Raw genomic sequence first — 21755 nt, forward strand, 5'->3', positions numbered from 1 at the left:
ATTTAAAGAGAACCTTGTATTTATATTTCTTTCCCAATGATTATACAATTATAGAGTGGCTCATTTGACTCCCCTTCCCCGCCACAGTGGAAACTGAAACATTTATGTAGCTACATGAAGAGAATCTCAAGTACAGCTCCTCTCAATACCTTTTCTGTTCTTTGTGTAGTCACTAAGCCCTCTACAGGCAAGTAGGGGGAACTGCGCTGTTACCAGCAGACATTTTGCTTATGCAGTGGATATGCTTTCTGAGGAAGAGAGAGGTCGGCAAAGAGACAGGCACAAAATGGCTGTCAGAGGAGGACTGCCAGTGGGGGATGGGTGTGGGGCAGATAAAGTACGATGTGGAGTAGCTCTTCAAATGCTGTATGAGGTTTTTTCCGATGTTAATATTTTTTGGTGTCCGCTGTCCTGCTTTTAATATTTTACACAGTCTGCGTTCTCAGAGGAGGTCTGCGTCCTCAGAGGATTTTGCTATGTGAAGCTACGCGCGCTAGTTTCCTTGTCCCTCGCAGATATGCGTACATTTGAAGATCATCAACTTAGCTACGAGGACAAAACAAAGAGAAAAATTTGCATTCTTTTGAGATATTTCAATTTTCTTGATTTCACGAACGCGTCGTACAGCGTGAAAGAAAATAATTGTGGGAAATGTTCTTTGATTAAAAACGTATAGAAAAGTGTGAGATGAGTGTTACCTGGGTGAAGGTTGCAGAAGGAGAGACACATTTTCTGTTCGTTATCTGTTGACCGTTCCTGATTTTGGGTCACCCCTCCCCCACTTCCCTCTGCGCTGTCTGCTCACTCTCCAGATCTCCTCCCTCCTCCCGCTGTAACAGAGCGCACCCTCCCCTCCTCCACCCTCCTGCCTCTCTCACTCCCTTTCTCCCACTTGTGACTGTGTTGCAACTGTCGTGGCTCATAGTAATTTGTGGACTGGATTCTGTACCAGGATTACTAATGTCTCTTTGGTTGTGTTAGCTGGAGGGAGAAGGCCTTTGGGATATAGCCTACCTTCTCTATCCTGCCTATAGAGGATTTTCAAATAATTTTATTAGCTTTGATGTGAAAAAACAAGTTATTTAGATATATTGTGGTTTACATTAGATTATTTTATTATCAATTTATATTTCATAAGCAATTACTTATCAAATACAAATGAGCTGTGTGTAGTGCATAAGGAACAAAGCAGGTCAAGGAAATATTGCGTGTTTGCCTGACTTGAATTACTCCTGTGTGCATGACCTGAATAAATTATATTGAATGTAATGATATTTACATATATTGTGAATATTCAGAAACACAACATATGCAAATCGTCTTTGAAAACAGAATCTGCTAAGCAAATGAAGTAACAAATGAATTTGTTTTTTTAGTTTAACATTGAGAAGGATACCAAACTAAGTAACAGAATTGAGCTTGCTTTAGAGTCCGAATGCATTTCCTTGAAGATCCAGAAGTGAAAGCAGTCTAAAAATGGAAACCAGATGTGCAGTGCGACACATGAAAACATGAAAATGCAAAAACGATGACTGGTCTCCCAGGTGAATGTTTTTCTGCTTATTTCTGTAGTGTATGGTTAAAAGAGAGACCTCGTTATACCTCTGACTCTCTTTGTGTTTTCCTGATTGTGAAGACCTCTATGGGTCAGTGAAGGTATTGCACTGGGAGCAGCAGCCATTTTATGTGCAGGAGGAATGTTTGTGAACCAGAGACATGGACACAAAATGGCTGACCAGGCAGGGTGATGGGGGAGGGGCAAATGTGTGAGGGCGTGGGTGACCAATGGAAAGTTTTCCTTAAAAATGGTTTGAAGTGTATTCATTTTAGTTTTTTTTTTTTAATCAAATTATAATTTCTATAAATTCCATTTTTATGTATGTGAGTTCAGTTCCTTCTTTTACACCTTTGTATTCAATGAAAAATGACATAAATGGCTTTAGAAATCTATATCAACAACATAAGAACAGCGTGTATGTAAAGCTGTTCCTTGGTATCACATACAAACAAGACAGAGAGAACAGCGGTTTTATAGTGTCTTTGGAAATGCGTAACCTGCTACGACTGGTCCTGCGGGTCATGGCTAAGGGCTGAGGAGATTACATTTGCAGTATCTCTGCGTAGACTCCTCCCACTCTCCGCTCTCTCTACCCCTCCCCCTCTCTTTCCTCTCTCTCTTTCCCTCCCCCTCTGCTCTCTCTCTCCACTCCTCCCCCACTCTGCTGCACTCTGCTGTGCTCACTCACTCACACTCTCTCTCGCTCTCTCTCTCTCTCTCTCCAACTGGCCACCCTCTCCCGCCTGTTTCCTGACATCATTTCACCCTCCCGCTTCACTCTCTCGCTTCATCTCGTTCTCGAGTATTGTAGCTATGACTGTTGTCAAAAACCTGCTCATTCGTCTTGCCTGTAGAAATATTTTAATTTGACCTTTAAATGCTATTTCAGCAAGAGATAAAAAATTAGTGACATTAATAAGCAAATTAAGTTAAACACTCATAGGGAAAAGGGTTATTGGAAGAATGAATATAACTATTTAAACAGCGAGGCAACCACTAGATACATGTCATATGACTTAGTTTAAGTCCTTACATATTCATATTTATATAACAAGTAACATGAAAGTTATTTGTAAATCTGGACTGCACCATTTTTAGAGAAGGGGGGGTGGGTTCTATTTTAGTGTCAGAATTGATTTTTGTGTTGGCATTATTGTGTATACCTTCAAGTGCTAAACTGTATATAAGACACTCATACGCCTGCATACCTACTTGGAGGTGTTAATATTTTTGAACACAAAAGAAGGTGAGGGGTGAAGTGAAGTGAGTGCCAAAATGGAGGGAAAATTTGTGAGGTGGATGGTAGTCATGAAAATGTTTATTTAGTTCTCTTTTAGTAAATTGGGATGAGCGGATGTGTGTTTTTGCGAAGTAACAGAAAGAAATGCGTAACTGAGTTGTTTACCATTACTCATACTTAACTTGTATTCTTAACTTGTATTATTAAAGGTCCAGTGTGGGGGCAGTTTTTTGTTTTAGCCCAGTAATACGACACCGGATTCAACTAATTAACTAATCATGGTCTTCAATCAAAGCCTTGATAAGTAAAATCAGCTGTCTTAGTGCTGAGCTAAACCAAAAACCTGCACCCACACCAGCCCTTTTTGGATAAAATTGGACACCCCTGATTTAGACTCTGTACAGGTTATTTCTGTGACTGATAGGTCATTTGGACCTTCATTTACATTTTTATCTATATATATATATATATATATATATATATATATAAATAAATAAAAAATTTCTTGGAGATGGGAAGAGAAAAGGAGATTGTAAACATGATTGGGGAGGGGTGTGAATATGCTTTTAATGTATGTCTTCATGGCAGAATTTTTAAAACAATTCATATAAGTGTAACATCTATAAGGAAAAAGACTATCTACGTTACATCACATAAATTACATGTTAATACATGGAGGGTATTTAAATCTAAAAATGCTAAAACAAAACTATAGGAATGTGTTTTTACATGTGTTCATAACATGTAAATGACAAACTGAATGGTTCTAATTTACATTAATTATTTCCATTCATTTTGTTTGTGTGTGAGTTGTGTGTGTGTGTTTTTTTTTTGTATGTGTTTTTAACGAGTGAGTCGGTAGGCGGTGCCTATTTTCTCGCCCTCTCACTGTCTCTCTCACTCTTTCTAAGCCCTGCCCCCCTCTGCCTTCCTGTATTGTGAAGGAGAGGGAAAGGGAGGGGGAGAGAGAGAGTGCTGTGTGTCTGACTGTTGGTTGCTCAGAACAGCAGCGTGCTGAGAGAGAGCGGCCTTGTCTTGTTGTAGTCTCGCTGAGTGTGACTGTATCTCACACCCTCCTTCACCCGCAAGTGGTTGATCGTTGCAGTCAACTGACTGAGCAACCGACTGCGTTAACTGACAGATCAGGTGACTTAACAGCTAGCTAACTCTTCTCCCAATTGCACGTGCTATGCTGAAAGAACATTGAGCGAAACATAGTTAAACATAGCAAATTGTAGCGAAACATAGAAAGGTAGCGGGAAAAAACGGAATACTCACAGCTTGAAGTGTGGAAATTCAAAATAAAAAAGGTGAGTTCATTTGAATTTTTAAATGCTTTTTCTTATTCATTTTCACATATTTGTAAATCTTTTCGTTCTTTTGTACATCTTTCATTTTCGCAGTTATATGATATATATTTTCCTGTCTGTAATCCTTTTTATTTTTTTTTACAAAGTTTATTTTTTCTGTTTGGTTAAGATATACTGCTATTTTTATTTAAATTGGTAAATAGGAGGAATTGTTTGGAAAGGAATGCTGGATTAGTTTTCTGCCCCAGTTAAGGTGAGGAGTAGGGGTAGCCATTTCACTTGAGGCCCAGGCTTTTGAGGCCTACTCATTGTTTTCCATTGTGGCTGTACTCTGAAATGAAAAATAGGCTTTTGTTTCACCCACTGGAGTTGTACTGTTCAGTTAGTCATGTGAATGTTACACTATGTAAATGGCCATTCTTTTGTGTTATAGTGTACTTTTCTGTTGAAAATGTGAAAATGGCCTATTTTTTGCTTATTTATTTTGTCCTAACTAATAATTCATAAAATTTTCTGTTTTGGAGATTTGTCCTCAGAAAAGGGGTTGATCAATGGGTTTTTCCAGAGTTGTAGGTGACAATATATGTCGCATGTTATTTGTCCAGAATAAAATGCATTGACTGGTATTTAAGCACGGCATTGGTTCCAGAACATTCTCTTCCGGTTTTCATGTGTCTGCAAGCACTTTGAAATTGTCTGCAGCAATTATTATTATGTGTATTGTGGACTCATTTTCCTATGGTTGTACACACCTACTTTGTGTTGACTAATGACTGTTGTCACTAGTCAACAGGATGCGTCATAATTCTTCAGTCAGTCTTAGATTGCACCCACTTTTTCCCACGTTTCCCACTACTGTTGTTGTCGTTTAATATGGCTTTAATACTATGGAAGTATCTCATTTGAACAAAAAAAAAGTTAGAATGAAGTCAAACTGTTCTGTCCAGTAAACAGCTGATATAACACAGCTCTGGTCAGCAAACAAAGTCAACAAACCCTAGTATACTCCTCTCCAAACCAAAACAGGGCAGAAGTCTTTTTTTAAGTAATGTATTATTGACCTGTGTGATCCAATCCTTTAATGTATAAAGTTGCACAGATGGCTTTGTATAAATTATAACTTTATAAAAATGTATCTTTGTAAAAATAATAAAGATAGAAGACGTGCTCGGTACATGCATGCTTGCACACACATGAACATGCATACGTATGTAAAAGTGATATAACGTAGCCAGCATAATGGCTACCCTGAAGTTAAGCCTGTCCAGATGCCGTCTAGCCAGGAATGATGGGTTTCACAGCCAGCAAATGGTTCATAGTGAGTTTTCTCTGGTAGCTTTGTTCGTACCCAGCTATACCAGGTGGTTTGTAACGGTGGCTTTACCGAGGGAATTGAAACGGAACAACCATATTTCTCTAGATCGTACATCAGGGAATTAGCTGAATCTATAGGGAATTTGTTATGGACAAAATAAAATGTTCATGAGTAACAAAAAAATGGCGGAAATCTGCTGTATTTGTCCATTTTTCTATGCTGGTGGTATTTGTGGGAGATATGACTGGAACACACTAAAGCCCCATTTGCCCTGGGTTGTAGGAACTAAAAGCAGGCAGGAACAATTCTCAGTGGGAGTCAAAAATGGTTCCTGTTGTGGGTTCCTTTTTGCTTTCTAACCGCACCCCAGTAATCGTAAAGATTACACATAGTAGGTGGGTTCGTGGCCAAGAACTTCGTCCATTGTGTCAAAATATTCACTGGTCCGTCTATTTAATTTTTTTTGCAGTCCTACTTGTTTTCTTTATTTTTCCCAGCACTGTTTGGCTGGGTGGTCTATGCCCGGTTCAGCTAAGCTAACCTTTTGGTACCTTTTTGTTTTGAGTTGGTGGATCAAATTCCCTCTGAACATCGTCCTCGGACCAGACCACCACCAAACAGGTGGATTCTTTGCTTGATATGTTGGTATTGTCTTTCTTCTTTCACAGCAGATAATCCAATCTTGCCATGTGATGGTAACTACTGCAGCATCTTATGCATCTTATGAAACTACAAGGCACAAAATTATGCTACCGGAAATACCTAAGGATTTACAAGTGGTCCCTAATCCACTGTTGTGTGCACTTACTAGACATGCAAAGGTTGACTAGGGATTGCACTCAGAATGCAAGCCAAAATGCCTGGTTGGACCTGAGAGAGAGAACAGTTTGGAATTATCTGCTTGGCCTTTCCTTGAAATGGACATTTTGCCGTTCGGAGGGCTGACTACACAAATAAGGCTTCAGGGAAATCGAGCATACAACGGTCAAGTACTCATTCTTTCCTTTCAGCTTTTTGACTTCCAGGACTAAATGGCACTTTCAGATATTGTTTTCTTTTTTGAGAGGCACCCACAAAATCTTAGTCTGGGGATGACATATTTTATATTTCTTAATTGTTTGACTTGAAACAGTAATCAACTGTCCCCGTAGACCATACCGAAGCTAACCATCTTGAGGTTGGGTAATTGAACCACATGGTAATGATGTCTGTTCACTAAAATTATTGGCTGCACATCTCTTCAACCCATGCAAATAATTCTGGATTTAAAAAAAAAATTACAACTAATAAAAAGCTTAGAAATACCCATTCCTAGTTCTGTAGTATGACAGTCCAGCAAGTTTCCTTTCCGCCTGACCAATCACAAGTGTAGACCCATCCCATTAGTGCAGTATCCTCCATCAAAATTGGGAGGACTTCATGCTAGAACATGTCTTCTGACTATCAACCCTTCCACAGCTACCCAGTAAAGAAAAAGATTTGTTGATGAAGGATCGGGCTTCACCGGGTGGTGCTATATTCTTTGCCTTGCAGCCGAAGTTCAGGCACCAGAGGATGCACCACTGCATTGTTCACAAATGCCTCTGCTGAATACCCCACTCTGGCAGTGGCCATGAGCAACTTGATAATACAGCCACATCAACCAGCCTCAAGACAGTTGGCATTGATACCCACTGGACCCACTTTTTTTTTACAGAAAGTGCTACTGTCAGCATTCACAACTAGTTTTTCAACCCAAGGAAGAAATAAGATTCTGCAGAGCTGTGCACTTGCACTACCTGTAATCTTGGAACCCTGAATGGAAAAGGTATAGGTTGAAACGGAGGATAATCAAATTAAATGTACAGAATAACAGTCTGCTTTCAAACCGAAGAACATTAGCGAGTTCAGAGCATTATTTGCACAAAAAAGAAACCTTTGTTACCTTGGAACTACCTGTTTTGGAGGTCTGTCTTCACACATTTTGTGGATGCTTCGAGATTTAAGCCAGTTGCCACGGAGGCTGACTATTAGACCTGTTCTGTTCAAACTTGTTGCCTATGTTCTGTCATGTGATAAGATTACTGGCAAACCTGCTGGAGGATATCCAAGGATGGGGAACCACTGCCCATGTCAGTGTATCCATCTTGCAATGTCAAGTATGGACTTGTGCTACACATAGCATGGGTCTGTACAACAGACTGAATGGCTGTACCAGGCTATAGCATCCACCAGAGTAGCCCAACAGTTTATCTTCTCGGAGTGACTAGACGGTGGGACACGATGGACATAGAGGCCATTTCGTGCCATTTCGTTTTTCCAGGTGGTATCTGCCAAGAATTCCAGTGTCATTGGACCGCATTAATTTGTTGTTAACAGAAGTGCAGCAGTAACATTGAGGACATGAATTTGCCTGCTGTGTGATAGGGGAAGTCAGCCCTCCAAGCTGGGTGGATGTGTTGTAATTTTTAGGAAGACGGACGTTGATGGACTTTAACGGTTATGTCCTACTTCAGGACATGTGGGTTAAGTTTCCTCACAAACCACATCTACTGGGCTTACATAATCTATAAGGAACCTTATTTACCACAGTGAGAGGAACCCTCACCATTTCCCTTCCACATTTCGACTGGATGCCATGATCAATCTTCCGCTAGCTCTTCTTCATCAGTTTTCCATCTTTTAAAGAAGTTCTCAGACCTTACAGTGGCACAGTTGTAGCAAATACTTTCAGGCTGCTTCACAGGGTGTCGCGCAGTTGGCGATTGCATCACCCTGGGAATGGGAGGGTTCAGTTAGTTGGGGTTCCGCATGCCGCTGTCTAGGGACCCCTGCTGGTTGATCAAACACCTGTAGATTGCAGACTAAGCAGCATAAGAAAGGTCTTCCTCTGACTCAGCTCTGTGTAAGCTTAGTTGTGCTCACATTATATTATTATATTATATTATTATCGTGACAGGCCTGCAGTGTGAAAAGAAGTATCTGGTGACACTGTGTTTCGGAGGAGAAACTTGGATGTCTATACTCTTCTGAATAGACAATAGCTGTGAGGTTTACGCATGTATGCAGTTGCAGACAATTAGTCATTCCTAATTGGGGTGGGAATTGGATGTGCTCAGCCCTGTGTTGGGTGCTAAATTATTATTATTTTTAAGATATTCTACTTAAGCTGTGCATCCATCCATTCAGCATTTTCAAAGGTTCCCACAAATGTTTAAATTGGACAGACCGAATACATCCTATGTGCAGCTGTACCATTACTTGGTTTGTTGATACAAATTACTTCCAGACACCTGACACAGCTTATTGCAGATGCTATTTCAATGAGAGAAAAATTTCTGAGGATCTAGTCTGGAGTCACATAGCAGGATTGAGTTGTCCTGCTGAGTACCGACACCAGTCAAGAAGGTGGCTTTGGTTTATGACATCAAGTCCAGTGGATCATATTCAGTTTAGAAATGTAGGAAAATTGGTTCAGTAAGTTTGGATCCTGTGCCAAGCTTCATGGCCTTCCTGTCAAGGACTGCATATACCCCTACTGAGATTAAATATATTTGGATTAGCTTTAAAAACGTAGAAACATTTAACAAAAACATAAGAGAACTTCTAACGTGAGTGACACAAATCAAGTACAAACTGGAATACAGTGTACACACAGTGCAACATATGTCTTGGTAACTGGTTTGGTCAGTTATTCATTAAATGCAAATCCAGGCCTGAAAAATAGCAAGTATTAGGTTTTTTTCCACAAATGATGGGTAAACGGTGTTGCTGAACACCCACATAAAAAAGAATGTACATCCCCCCCCCCCCCCCCCCCCATTTTGCTGAGACTTCAATTTAGACGCCAGTGTTAAGTGAAACCTCTAAAATATGGACTGCAAGACAAGATGATGTGTTGAAATATCCACTTCATCAGACAGCCTGCAGATGTAGAACAGGAAGCTGATTGGCTGCCTGCAGCTACTCTGGCAGCCATTTTGTGTTTGTTGCTGCGATTTGTGACAGGGGGGTGTGTAATGCCTTGGAATTGAGTCCTGGAAATGAAGTGTGACTTATTTTAATTAAAGACCATCATAAAGCAAACATGCTGCTCTTTCTGTAAACCTTTCTTACAGAGCACCGCTTTAAGCCATCTTGTGTGGATTTGCTATTTATTTACATTTACTTTGTTTGATCTCACTTTATTGCTTTCCCTCAGCATTTCACTGTTTTTGCAGTGAGAAAATATTTAATGCTAGGACTGACATTTTGCGGTTGACTTTGCAGGAATTTACAGAGGAAAGTCTCACTAATTACAGCTTTTAAATTCCGCAAATGGATATTTGTGATCTACCAAATGAAAATAAGTGGCTCCAATCTATTTCATGCACCCAATATATAGTTTACCATTTACTCTTACTTAGGCATTCTTAAAATATACAGCACAATGCCAAGCTTTAGAAGAGTAATGGTGAAAACGGACTTTCAAATGATGACATTAAAAAAGCTTAGTTGATGTGATGATATTTTTAGTGTAGATGCTAAAATTCTGCAATTAGTCAATCCTGTTTAAGCACTATACTGCTACAGACCTCCATCCCGCTCACGCTTATCAGTACTGGCTGTGATGGAGAGAAAGTGGGTGGTTTTAATTCGTACATATTGCACCTCTTGGGCAGTTTCCTCGGAAGGGAAAAAGGCAACCAAGCGTTGGATTTTCTTTTGCTTGTACTGTAAATGAAGCATATTTTCAGTTGAATTTGGATTGGTAAAGCAATGGCTCAGGTTACTGGGTTAGAAGAGTCAATTAATTCCAGTGAGTGTCCATACCACTCTTGTGTTCACTTTGTGACCTTTCCCTTCTTCACCGTCCCTGACCTTGGTCTGATGTCTCTCAGATCATTGGTTTATTTCATGGACCATCCCACAGACCCACACTGAAACCTGCATGTGCTACATGACTCTGGTACAGACACCCAGTGTGACCACCACAGCTGTCATTAATAAACTGTCAAGGGCAACCTTTCATTTGGGAAATGTAACCAAGAAGTCAGTGTCCATAGGACCCCAGCATCTGAGGTCCATTTTGACCTTAAACTACGTTTCAAAAGCATGTGCTTATTTCCATATGATGTCTGAGTATCCGGGTGCCTGCAGGTGGACTCCTACCTGTATGATCTGTAGTCCAACCAATTAGGTCCTGTTTTTTTTTTCCCCCCCTCTCTCATCACATGCTGAAAGTGACCTCTGATCAACATTACCCCTGATTATTCAACTTTATTTCAAAGATACCTGTAGTTTCTTTAGATATGTTGCCATCTATAGTTCCAAATAAACAGTGATTATTTTAGTGTGTTCAAATTTTTTGTGCCATGTTTACGGACATCATTAATAAACCATAGTTTTCCATTTAGGGGCATGGACATTACTACGTTTCAGAACTACTTCAGTGGTGGATCATTTGAATTATTGGCTTTTCAGACTGAGCAGGAAGTGTTCCTGCTTGTTATTTTTTAAATTGTTGTCCTCGTGAATGAAAGTGAGATGCTTTTTCCTGGCCATTTATTTAGAGCTGGCACTGCACTGGTCCAACAACCTTTAAGTTGATATGTTCATGTAGTAATCCAAGGAGAGGATTGTACACTGCCTGGCCAAAAAACAACATCGCCGTTTGGATTTCTTTGGACAGTGCCCACTGTACAAGCTTCTGGAGGCAGTGTTATGATCTGGAGTTGCTTCAGTTGGTTAGGGCTAGGCTCAGCAACGTTAAGCGTCAATAAAATGAAGTCAGCTAAGTACCTGAATGTACTGAATGACCAGGTTATCCCATCAATGGATTTTTTCTTCGCTGACGCCACGGGCATATTCCAGGAGGAAAATGCCAAGATTCATCGGGCACAAATTGTGAAAGAGTGGTTCTGGGAGCACGAGGAATCATTTTCACACATGAATTGGCCACCACAGAGTCCTGACCTTAACCCCATTGAAAGCCTTTGGGATGTGCTGGAGAAGACTTTACAGAGTGGTTTGACTCCCATCGTCAATACAAGATAATGCAATTCTGGACGGAAATAAATGTTGTGACGTTGCATAAGGTTGTCGAAACAATGCCACGACGAATCCGTGCCGTAATCAAAGCTATAGGCGGTCCAACAAAATATTAGAGTGTGCGACTTTTTTTTTTGGCCAGACAGTGTATTTGGCAGCGGTGTGTAAATGAGTGTTGGTCCCAGTATGGTGGGGTGTGTAAAATTAGCCAGGGTGTGTAAGGCTGGATTCACACCAGATCAGGCAATGCGGCACCTTGCCGCAGGGCTGTGCGGAGGTGTGGGCGTGTCACTACATGGCCCATTTGTGTGACATCATGTTGTGAATTGTAACCCCCCCCTCCTCCATTTCCTGTCCGCTAACTCAAACAAATGGACACAAACACAAACCGAAGGAAGCTTCTTGCTATCGTTATTTTGTAGCGTAGACTGCAAGCCAGATGCAGACGTCGACGCTGGGTACACGAAATAAACCAAGCGAGGACACAGCTGGGAGAGTATCATCGTTTGGTCCATGAACTCCATAGTGCTAGGTACAATAAACTAGCATGCAAGGACTGCTAAATAGCTAATCTTTTTTATACGGCTTAATTCCGACGTTCGGAATTCATATTTAGCTAGTAACTATTGTTTCAGTACTCGTCCCATTACCCGGCACTGTCAAATCACGATGACGATCATAAAATCAAATCTTAGGGAATGAATCGCGTCAGTAATTCATCTGACAATTGCTCTGTAAACAGCGGACTGCTACATGGTAATTTAAACAACTTACGAGATTGGCCACCGCAGCGTGACTCGGGTTGCGTTACAGCAAAAGTTGATTCTGGTTCTGCTTTCTTCCCGCAGGCCGCTGCGTTTTTTTCCTACACCCCATGCGGTCCCCACTCCCGCAGCCTAAAAGCACTACCCCTGCCGTTTTTGCCGCATTGCCTGATCTGGTATGAATCCAGTCTAAGGGAGTGCGGGTCCCAGTATGGTAGGTGTGTAAGATCAGAAGGGGTGTGTAAGGGAGTGTGGGTCCCAGTATGGTAGATGTGTAAGATCAGAAGGGGTGTGTAAGGGAGTGTGGGTGCCAGTATGGTGGGGTGTGTACGATTAGCCAGTGTGTGTGTGTGTCCCTTTAATGTGGGGAATATAAGAGAGCCTGAAGTGTTTATTCAGATGTAGGGTGAAGAAAATGTAAGAAAGGGACCAGCATGGCAAGTAGCTTCTTTGGGAGCATAAGAATGTTATGGAGGGATTCGGTGTATTTATTTAGTTATTTTAGTTATTCGCTTCTTCTTGCTGTAACTCAAAGTTGTGACCTTTACCCTATGACTCGAAAGGAAATTGTTCCAAGGATCTTGTACAATGATGGTAATTCATGCTCCCAATTCATGCTGTATCTTCATAGTAATCAGGTAATAAATAACCTGTTTCAAAAGTGAACTACAAAAAGGAAGTTTTAAAAAAGGGAAGACCAGTCTATTTATACCAACTGTAGAACTGCAAGTTCAGGGTAACCACACTGCATTGCAGTGATAGCCAGGATTTAGTTATCATTCACATTGGCTATAGCAGTAAAGAAGCACAGGAACCCAGATCAGGAAAACTAACAGTGTAAATCAGTCTCATTAAGGAATATCAAAAAGGAATATAAGCCAAGTATAAGAAGGTGATTTTATGTAAAAATGTTTTTAAGGATTCAAAAGTAAGAAATGGATCCAGCTGGTTTGTTTTTGTTCCTTGTTTTTGTTCCTTGTATTGTGGGCTTGTGGAGTCCTTGGAATTACATTATGCAAATTACATTAATTTGATTTATGCAGACGTGTGTGCATTAGTGGTATGTTTGTGAACGACATGGCTGGTCAAAAACAACAGAATACTTTAAAACGGTGATTAGTGGAACCTTGGATTGTCAAATACAGTCTCAAAGCACTGGATACTCGCAGTGGTATTTTGCAGAAACCTCTCAGAGATGGATGTTTGATGTGATTCTTTTTCTTCTCCCGTGGTAATTCCTCCCTGTATAACAAGGCAAAACATATTTTATTTGTATAGCCGCTCATTGTGTCCGCTATATTACCATTGAAAATGTGTTATTTATTTATACATACATGTCGCTGGATTCCTATTGGGTCAGTTATTCTTTTAGATATGTGAAATCTAGGTCATGGCTGGAATTCTAGAACATTCTAAAGGTCACTCCAGTAGGCTTACAGAGGTATAGAGGGGAATGAAGTAAGCAAGATTTCTCTATTCAGTAAAATATTGGTAGCACAGCAGGCTCTAACAGGATCAAACCGGTTTTTGTTGCCTGGCTTCCTGATTGGCTGACAGCCTGAACAAGAAGGCTGGATGTTACCAATTTTGGAAGAAGGGAGAAGCGTTCTAGTAGCTTCTGCTTTTTGAAAGCAGTAATGGCACAGGTGCCCCTTAGGTTAATTTGTACATTCTCAGTTTTCTTTACAATTTTTAAATAACCATCTGTCATTCTAACTATTAAACTAGGGATTATAGAACAAAGAACATTAAGGCAGTGTTTCACTGTGCTTGCACACACACACACAGGATACACATAACAGAGATTTTGTTGTAAAGAAAATCTAATACTGCCAGTTATGTCAACAACGATGCAAATTATATTAAAATGAAAATAAAGTGATACTTTAAGCACAGAAAACCAGTTGAGGGAAAAGCTTTTATTCAGACACAACAGTGATAACAGGTTACAGGCTGAAAAATTGCTGGTAAATCTAGATCAGACTGGATGTGCTTACCTGCCTGTTTCTGACTTGTGGTTAATCACGTTTACATTTATCCAAAGACAGAATCAATGTGCAGCAAGCCCTTAGAAAATCTCACTGAGCATTTATCAAAATAATTAGGCTATACTGGCAAACCTCATTAGTTCTGATGAGCAGTGACTTCATATGAACAATGTAGGCCTATTCCTAAATATTGACAAAACTATTAAACATGCTGTAAAATGTGTGTGTGATCTTTCTCTTTATGTACCAAGCTCTAAAATGTATCCTTTTCCTTGAATATATTTTCCTTGAAAGGGGGATATTTATCGGTTTTTAAATCACACTTTTTTTTTGTTAACATTTAATAATTGATAAGTTTGGCTCGTTAGCTTGCCACCCTCCCCTTTGGATTTTTTTTAAGTTTATCTATGTTTGTCTCCCTCCCCCCACCCTCCACCTCTCAACTCTCAGAATGGTACAGTCCGAGCTTAGCTGTAATTTTCCACTCGGTCCTGTTGACTGTATCTGTCTGACTGTGTTGGAGAGGGGGAGGGGTGCACAGTGTGTCTGCGCGTGTGCGTGAGGGGAGTTTATGTAGATTAGGGTGGAATGTGTGTGGGAGGGCTGTCGGCAGTGCACACTCGTATGTCTAGAACAAGTGTGTTTATTTTGTAGAGAAAGGGGGGGCAGTGTGTTTTAACATTTAGTCTACGCGTTTTGAGTGAGCGAGTGTTATGGGTAGAGTACATATGAGCATTTCTATGCAGTGTGCGTGTGCGTGTGTGTGTGTGTGTGTGTGTGTGTGTGTGTGTGTGTAATGCATGTTTTTACCTGTCCAAGGCATGGTGCCATTTTGCTTGGGGGTACACATGTTTTTGTCTGTGGTGGTCTCTTTGTTTCCGAGGGCTCCATCTATCCTCATACCCAACATTTGGTACATTCCCAACCCCCTCAGTCCCTCTGTCTTAAGCCCAGCATCTGCTCGCCTGTTCTTTGTGTTGTCACCTTTCCGTTATTTATTGCTTGTACAAAAGCAGGGAGGTGTTGCTGTACAGACTACACCCAAGGGTTGTGGTGTATCCCTTTGTTTAGAGAAATAAAGTTGTAGGGCCTATATTTATTCTACTAGTTGCATCTATTGTGTATATTTCTTTACTGAAAACACTGTAAAAACTTTGGAAAATAAAGGCTATTTGATTGCTTAACTTCTTAGCAAATTGTGACCTGTTTTACACTTTCTTCGTAGTTATCCCTGATGAGCTACGTGGGAGAGCCCTGATTAAGACATGCGGCTGACATTGTTTCTTATTGGTTAAGACATGCAAAATTTTGGTGGTCAGACATCAACCATTGGGTGGTGTAACTGGGTCAAGTTAATCATGGTCAGAAACTGGCCTGTGACAGGGTGACACAGTGACACAGTCCTTGGTAGGTGTTACGTGTGTAACATTTGAGGAAGTCCTGCAGTCTCTGTAATATTCAGTGTCAATCAAAAGGATACGTTTTTTTTTTCATTGTTTCCAGCTTTTAGTCTACAGCCGACAAAACTGGCTTTCTGGGTCTAATTTCTTTATGTGATTGTCTTGGATTAGAATCACCAAACTACCCTTTGGCCTGTTGAGTGAATAAAGCAGTTTATCTCTACTTGAGTTCCTTGTGAACGCAGTGTGGTAGGTAGTATAGCAGGGCAGAGTTTTGGCTGGTGTCCTTTGGGGTATTTCTCCATTCCATTGCAGGGTTTTTGAGCCACAGTTTCATGTATTTTATGTGGAGAAACTGTAGAAAACCACCTTGTGAGGTTAGCATGTTTAGGCTCTTGCCATTCCTTGAAGTTCACCAGAATTTTAATTACGGTGCATTCACATACGCACCTAGGTTTCAAACTGAATTCACGCATTGGCTTGTCAACTTCAGGATCCGCAGATAACCATAGACATTTTTTTTTTTTTTAAATGTTTGAAGCGACCTTGGACGTGGGCATTAACGAGCCGTTGGGAGGCGTGTTGTGATTGATGCCAGAGCTGTTCAGGGTCCCTTTGGCACGGAAAACTGCTGTAACCAGTTCCCTCTGGGAGCCAAACTCAAGTTCATTTATTTATTTATTTATTTGTCAAATCCTCAAGAGTAGTAGGAATATTTATAGGTAGTCTTGTGTTTAGCCCAGTTTTTTGTTGCTGTGAAGCCACTTGACGCATCTGTGCTTCACAGACACGGAATCTCAAACCTTGACAGGTTCTAACAGGTTTTGATTCGGCTCTTACTGGAACCAAAATCTAAAGGCCGTGTGTATCTGTGCTGACAGGAGAGAAAACAGCGCATGTCACTATCCTGTTCATCTAGGCTAATTGTCAGTCTGATAACCCGGTGTGCTGGATCATGAAAGATCTCAGTGCCACTGCATGGGTGTCATCTGTGCAGAGGTGTGAAATGTTCATATAATGTCTCCAGAATTTTGCACATCCAACCCTAAACTTTCCATTTTTTGACTCTTCACCCCATGTCCTATTGTTATTTTTCATGAAGGTTATGATAGTTATATATTTTCAGCAGTTTTTAAAATAATGTTCTGAGCTAGGTTTTGGGTTTCAATGGGGACAATTTTAAAGATATAGTTATGCATAGCTACATCACATGTACATGAATATAATATTGATACACGTGGGGAACGTAGCGGTGATTTTACTTGTCTAGTTATAATCTGTATGCTGCTAGTTTATGCAGTTCAAATAATTCATGTACCAGTTCATTAACCAGTGATTCATAATTTTGAACTAAGGGACTGCATGTTGATGTATTTGGCATAAACTATGCTGTGCCTCTTTTTTTATAGCTCTCAGATCTTATGTGAGTGGATATCATTATTTAGTATAGGTATCAATGTCCCCCACCCATCAGCTCTGCCTTATTTATAATATCACCCCTATCCGTTTGAGAGTAGGTATTTTGGAATGTTTTTTAGTGTTATAGAAATCAATTGCTTTCAGTTACCAGTTGTGATGGTTCTTAACTTCACATTCTAATTCTGATGTAACGAACATTCTCATTGCATATTTGTAATCTTACTCCATAAAGGGCTAGCTAGCTAGCTTGGTCCTCGTGAAAAACAGATGTGGTTTATAAAGGAAGGAAGGGATGTGTAAGAACAGGCTTATTTTCATAACATAGGTGATATAGTGTCTGTAGCTGGCTGTAGACATCCAGTGTTCTGTGGCTGTGTCCTGTGGTTTTCAGCTGAAGCTTTGCGTTCGCCACAGTTATGCTGTGCCAGTAGAGCTGTGCCAGTAAGGGCTGCTGGAGGGTCCACAGGCAGAACCTGAGCCCTGGGTGAGGATGTTCACTCGCACTGAGGCTGCGGTTCTGCACTTCCCCACCTTCTCAGAGAGGACCAGGCCCATCGAGGCCGGAAGCGCGTCATGTAGATCTTGTGGGCATCTGTGGATGAAGTCTGTAAACGTATTAAGTGCAATACACTCTTGTGGACTTGAAGTTGTTAATGTAGATTTATCGAGGAGCTAGCCAGTAGAGGACTATGCAGTAGAATTCAGGTCAAGAGCATGACAGGCGTTTATCCTGTAACTTCCTGTTAGGCAGTGTGTTCAGTAAGCCTCAGGAATTAGGAGAGTCATGGGTACATTTCTTGATTGGTTTATAATGTTGAATATTTATTATATAAATATAAAACCGATGCTGCAGTATTAAAAAAATATTTTTACTTTTATAATTATAGTTATTGTAAAAGTTTAAATATTACAATTATTATTACTTTTTTTGGCCGCATTTTCATATAGCTGTTTTTTGGCTATTGTTGCATTTAGTGTTGTTTAGTTTGTAGAGTGTACATTACATTACAGGCTTTTAACAGACGTTCTTATTTCGAGCAACTTGCACAAATTTTATTTATTTAAAAACGAATTTTTTTTAAATTTTTTTTTTTACACAGTATCCATTTACACAGCTGGATATTTACTGAAGCAACTCAGGTTAAGCACCTTGCTCAAGGGTAGAACAGCAGTGTGCCTCTGGGTTAGAAGCCCAGTTCCTTGTCCGTTATGCTACGCTGCCGCCATTTTAAAACGAGACCATCGACGCCACGCGTGCATGACGTGGAGGAACATGGCGGTGCTTGAACTCGGCCCTCCTCCCGCTGCTGCTTGCGCTTGCCTCCGTCCCTCTGTACTGTTCCAGTGCGCCCCTGTGCCTCTTCATTTGGCTTTGTGCGCCTGTCTTTATTTTATTAATGCCACAGTCCTGAATGCTCGTGGTGTTTAAATATGCAGCGGGAGAGGTCTGTAAGCTCGGGGTCCTCCAAGCCTGAGGCCTGTGCTGTAGCCACTGGTCCACATGCTTAACTGTAAGCAGGTTAAAGCCTTTCTAAAGGGAGACCATCTTACAGGGATTCTTCTGTCTTCTTTAGGTTATTGGCACTGGCCCCTCGTTGACTCCATGAGAAAAACGTCACATACGCAAACAGGTAAGTAAGAAAATATAAGAGCTCGCTTCAAAGGCTGAGCTTGATCTTGAGATTGAATTTATTTCAAAATGCAAAAATAATATAACCCTAAAAAAGCCTCATGGAAAATTTATAATACTGATAAATTGTAGCATGTCATAATTGTGTTCAACCGAGGGATTTTCAGACCTTAAAACAGTTTTCATAAGTAAACACACATAAACGTACCCACATATAAAAGTTCTAGTCTATACGTATATTTTATTAATAGTATGACTATGTTCAAGCATTAGCTTAGTTTTGTCTGACTGGGCAAATGTATAAACTATTTGCCGGCCCCTTGTAACCATGCAGACTTGGGCTTCAGCCCTTCTGATTTGCTAAGGAAAATGGCCAATGAGAGATAAAGGGGAGGAGTTGTGTGGTGGGTGTGACCTGTGAGAGATCATCATATGACTTTGTCGCAGTGCATTCTTTTAATGGAAAGGAAGTTAACTCAGTTATTTGTGTGCTAACTTAAAAATCAGACCATGAGTTTGGACTGAAAGGGACATTGATGTTATCTGAAATCTCTTTCGTCCGTGGACTGAATTTAAGCTTTGCTGGAACACTACACTGGCTGTAGTAATCAGTTGTGAGTGAACCGGCTAGCAATCGCTGTATGAAATTGAACTCTGCTGCAAGGAGCAATTTTGAAAAGGACTGTGGTTAATCAAGTTAATCTAGGGCATTGGATGCAATCACAGACTGCAGTTAAAAGTCACTGCAGTGCGCAGTGGTTTTGATTGCAAGTTTGCTCAGTGTCAAAAAAAGAAATCTGGGGGGGAGGGAAACAATACTAAAAGTATAAGAGCTCCCCCTGGTGTTGGTTCATGGTTACTACAGCCAGTGTAGTCTACGCTGCTTGAGCTGGTCCTGAGCTGGGCACAGGCTAGCGTTAGGGTCTAACTGCCTCCTCATCTCTCTCAGGTCAAACATGGACGTGGCTGTAGCCGAGGAGCCTCAGAAGAAAATCTTCCGGGCCCGAAAGACGATGAAGATCAGCGATCGGCAGCAACTGGAGTTGCTCCATAATACGCTGCCCTCCTCGAAGCCGCCCTGCCCCTCTCCCCCTCTGGTGAACGGGAGGCATCCCGACGACGGACAGAAGGAGACGGAGAGAGAGAAGGAGAAGTCGAGCGCGGGGGGCAGCCCGATGGAGGCCCGCTCAGTTTCTCCCGCCTCCCGCTCGCCCACCCCGCTGGCTCTCTCCCTCTCCCTGTCCCCGTCCCCTCCGGCCAAAACCCCAGAGGAGGCGGCGTCCGCGACTCCGCCCCCATCACCGCCGTCAAGTTCGGACGGCGCCAAAGAAACTGAGAAAGGGAAAGGAGACGAGGGCAAAACTCCCACAAGCCCCTCAGCAGAGGGAGGAGAGAGAAAGGATGGAGAGAAGGAGGAAAAGGAAGGACCGGTGAAAGCAGCCGTCGCACCAGAGAAGGAGAAAGAGGTGCGTGAGAAAGAGGCCGGGGGTGATCGGGTGAGGGGTGGAAAGGGTAGAGCAAGAAGGTTGGGGGGAGTTAAGACGCTTTAGCAATTGGCGAAATTGTGAGTCATTATGGGGTGCATGTTACCTTTGACCTAGCGGCTCGTCTCTTCCCTTCCAGGACGAACCCCCGAAACCCCAGGGGTCCCCTGAAGAAGCCACTGCTGGCTCCCTCGTGGTTCCCCTCACGGCAGAAGGAGCTGAAGGGGACGGAGAGAAAGCAACAGAGGCCGAGGAGGCCGTTGCCATGGATACAGCCCCTTCCAACAGCGCCCCGGAGGACGTTACTCCCATCCTGGACAAAATGCCGGCTGCCTCCTCGCTCACGCAAAGCCCCGCTCCCCCGGGCAACACCACCACCTCCTCACCGTCCCTCTCGCCCTCCCACGCGCCGGAGTCCGACCAGGAGGTGAAAGAGGGATTCCTGGTCCTCAGCGAGGAGGAGGAGACTCAGGGGGAGAAGGATGACGAGAAAGAGAGGGAAGAGGGTGAAGACAAGCAGGATGGAGAGAAGATGGAGGTTGACGCTGGGAAAGAGCGTGAGAAGGAGAAGAGTGCTGAAACTGTTGCTGAATCTGCGGCTTCTCCTCCCGCTTCATCAGCACCCTCTCCTGGAGAAGAAGGTAAATCGCACCCGGATTCCAACAAACCTGTTACCTGTACTGAATGTCGCCTGGGGTGATGTCCTGCACTGCTTCTCTGATTATCTGTGGCATAAAATAGTTGTTTAAGCAGGTGGCCATTTGTGAAGTAAACTCCCGTGAACACGTGTGTGTGTGTGTATGTGTGCGTGTGTATAATGTGTATGTGTGTGTGTATAGAAATGCAATAATATATAGTATTGTATATGTAATTATTAGTTTTTGGAAAAGGTGTTGAGTGTATATAGTTTGTTAATCGTGAAGATATGGTTGATAAGATTGAATTTAGGCTCTACAGCGATTATCGAAAAGTGACTGTGAAATTTCCACTGGTCTTGATTATAAAACCCAAGTAGAATTGGATCCAATTGTAATTTGCCCAGTCATATTCAACCAATAAGAACAGAGCAAGGCGTTCATTTCTCTGAATGGCGCCTGACGATAACTCGTTCTGTTCAGTTTTCCGTCCTGAACGTGACAGTAGTGTCCCGTGAATTTCCCGTGAGATTGGCTTTGATATAATTGTCTTTTTAAATTATTTGCGGCATGGCTTGTCCCCAACAGCAAGGACTGTGCACAGCTGTTCTGAGTACTCTGGGCCTTATCATAGAGATCCAGAGATAATGCCTGCTACACTGTACGAGTCTGGACCATGTGACCAAGTCTCATGTGGGCAGTTATCTAAAGTGTCTAAATATAAACATTTTTTAAAGTCTAAATGAAGGAAGGAAAGACAGTCTGATCACAATAACCTGACCTTACATTTTTGTTAAAAACACTTTTGATGATTTCAGTTACAACAATGGACCTTGATGTGTGTGGCAAAAATATATGGTTTGCTTAATTCTGTTGTACTGAATTCTGGAATACTGAATCAGGCTGCAAGTCATAGACACATGAGCTGTACAAGTTAGGTGTGGCCGTCCGCCAGCCAATCACTGGTATATTCTCCGGTTGTCATGGAGATCTGAAATGGCCC

The 21755-nt window shown here is 41.7% G+C and overlaps 1 protein-coding gene across 7 annotated transcripts in view; it reads left to right on the top strand.

Annotated features, from left to right (window-relative positions):
* LOC118216170 (activating transcription factor 7-interacting protein 1-like) overlaps window positions 1-21755 on the top strand; it is a 51838-nt gene that overhangs the window by 16061 nt on the left and 14022 nt on the right. For 3 of the 7 annotated variants that reach the window (XM_035397229.1, XM_035397230.1, XM_035397231.1), the window contains exons 1-4: window positions 3728-4108; window positions 18578-18634; window positions 19583-20099; window positions 20257-20758. In XM_035397229.1, the coding sequence (XP_035253120.1) occupies window positions 19590-20099; window positions 20257-20758 (1012 nt within the window). In that variant the 5' untranslated portion in view covers window positions 3728-4108; window positions 18578-18634; window positions 19583-19589. Of the gene's footprint in view, window positions 1-3726; window positions 4109-12280; window positions 12411-18577; window positions 18635-19582; window positions 20100-20256; window positions 20759-21755 lie in introns of those variants that run through there. The other 4 variants (XM_035397227.1, XM_035397226.1, XM_035397228.1 and 1 more) reach the window with 3 other exon arrangements.

The sequence above is a fragment of the Anguilla anguilla genome, chromosome 17 (assembly GCF_013347855.1).
Source record: "Anguilla anguilla isolate fAngAng1 chromosome 17, fAngAng1.pri, whole genome shotgun sequence".
Lineage (NCBI taxonomy): Eukaryota > Metazoa > Chordata > Actinopteri > Anguilliformes > Anguillidae > Anguilla > Anguilla anguilla.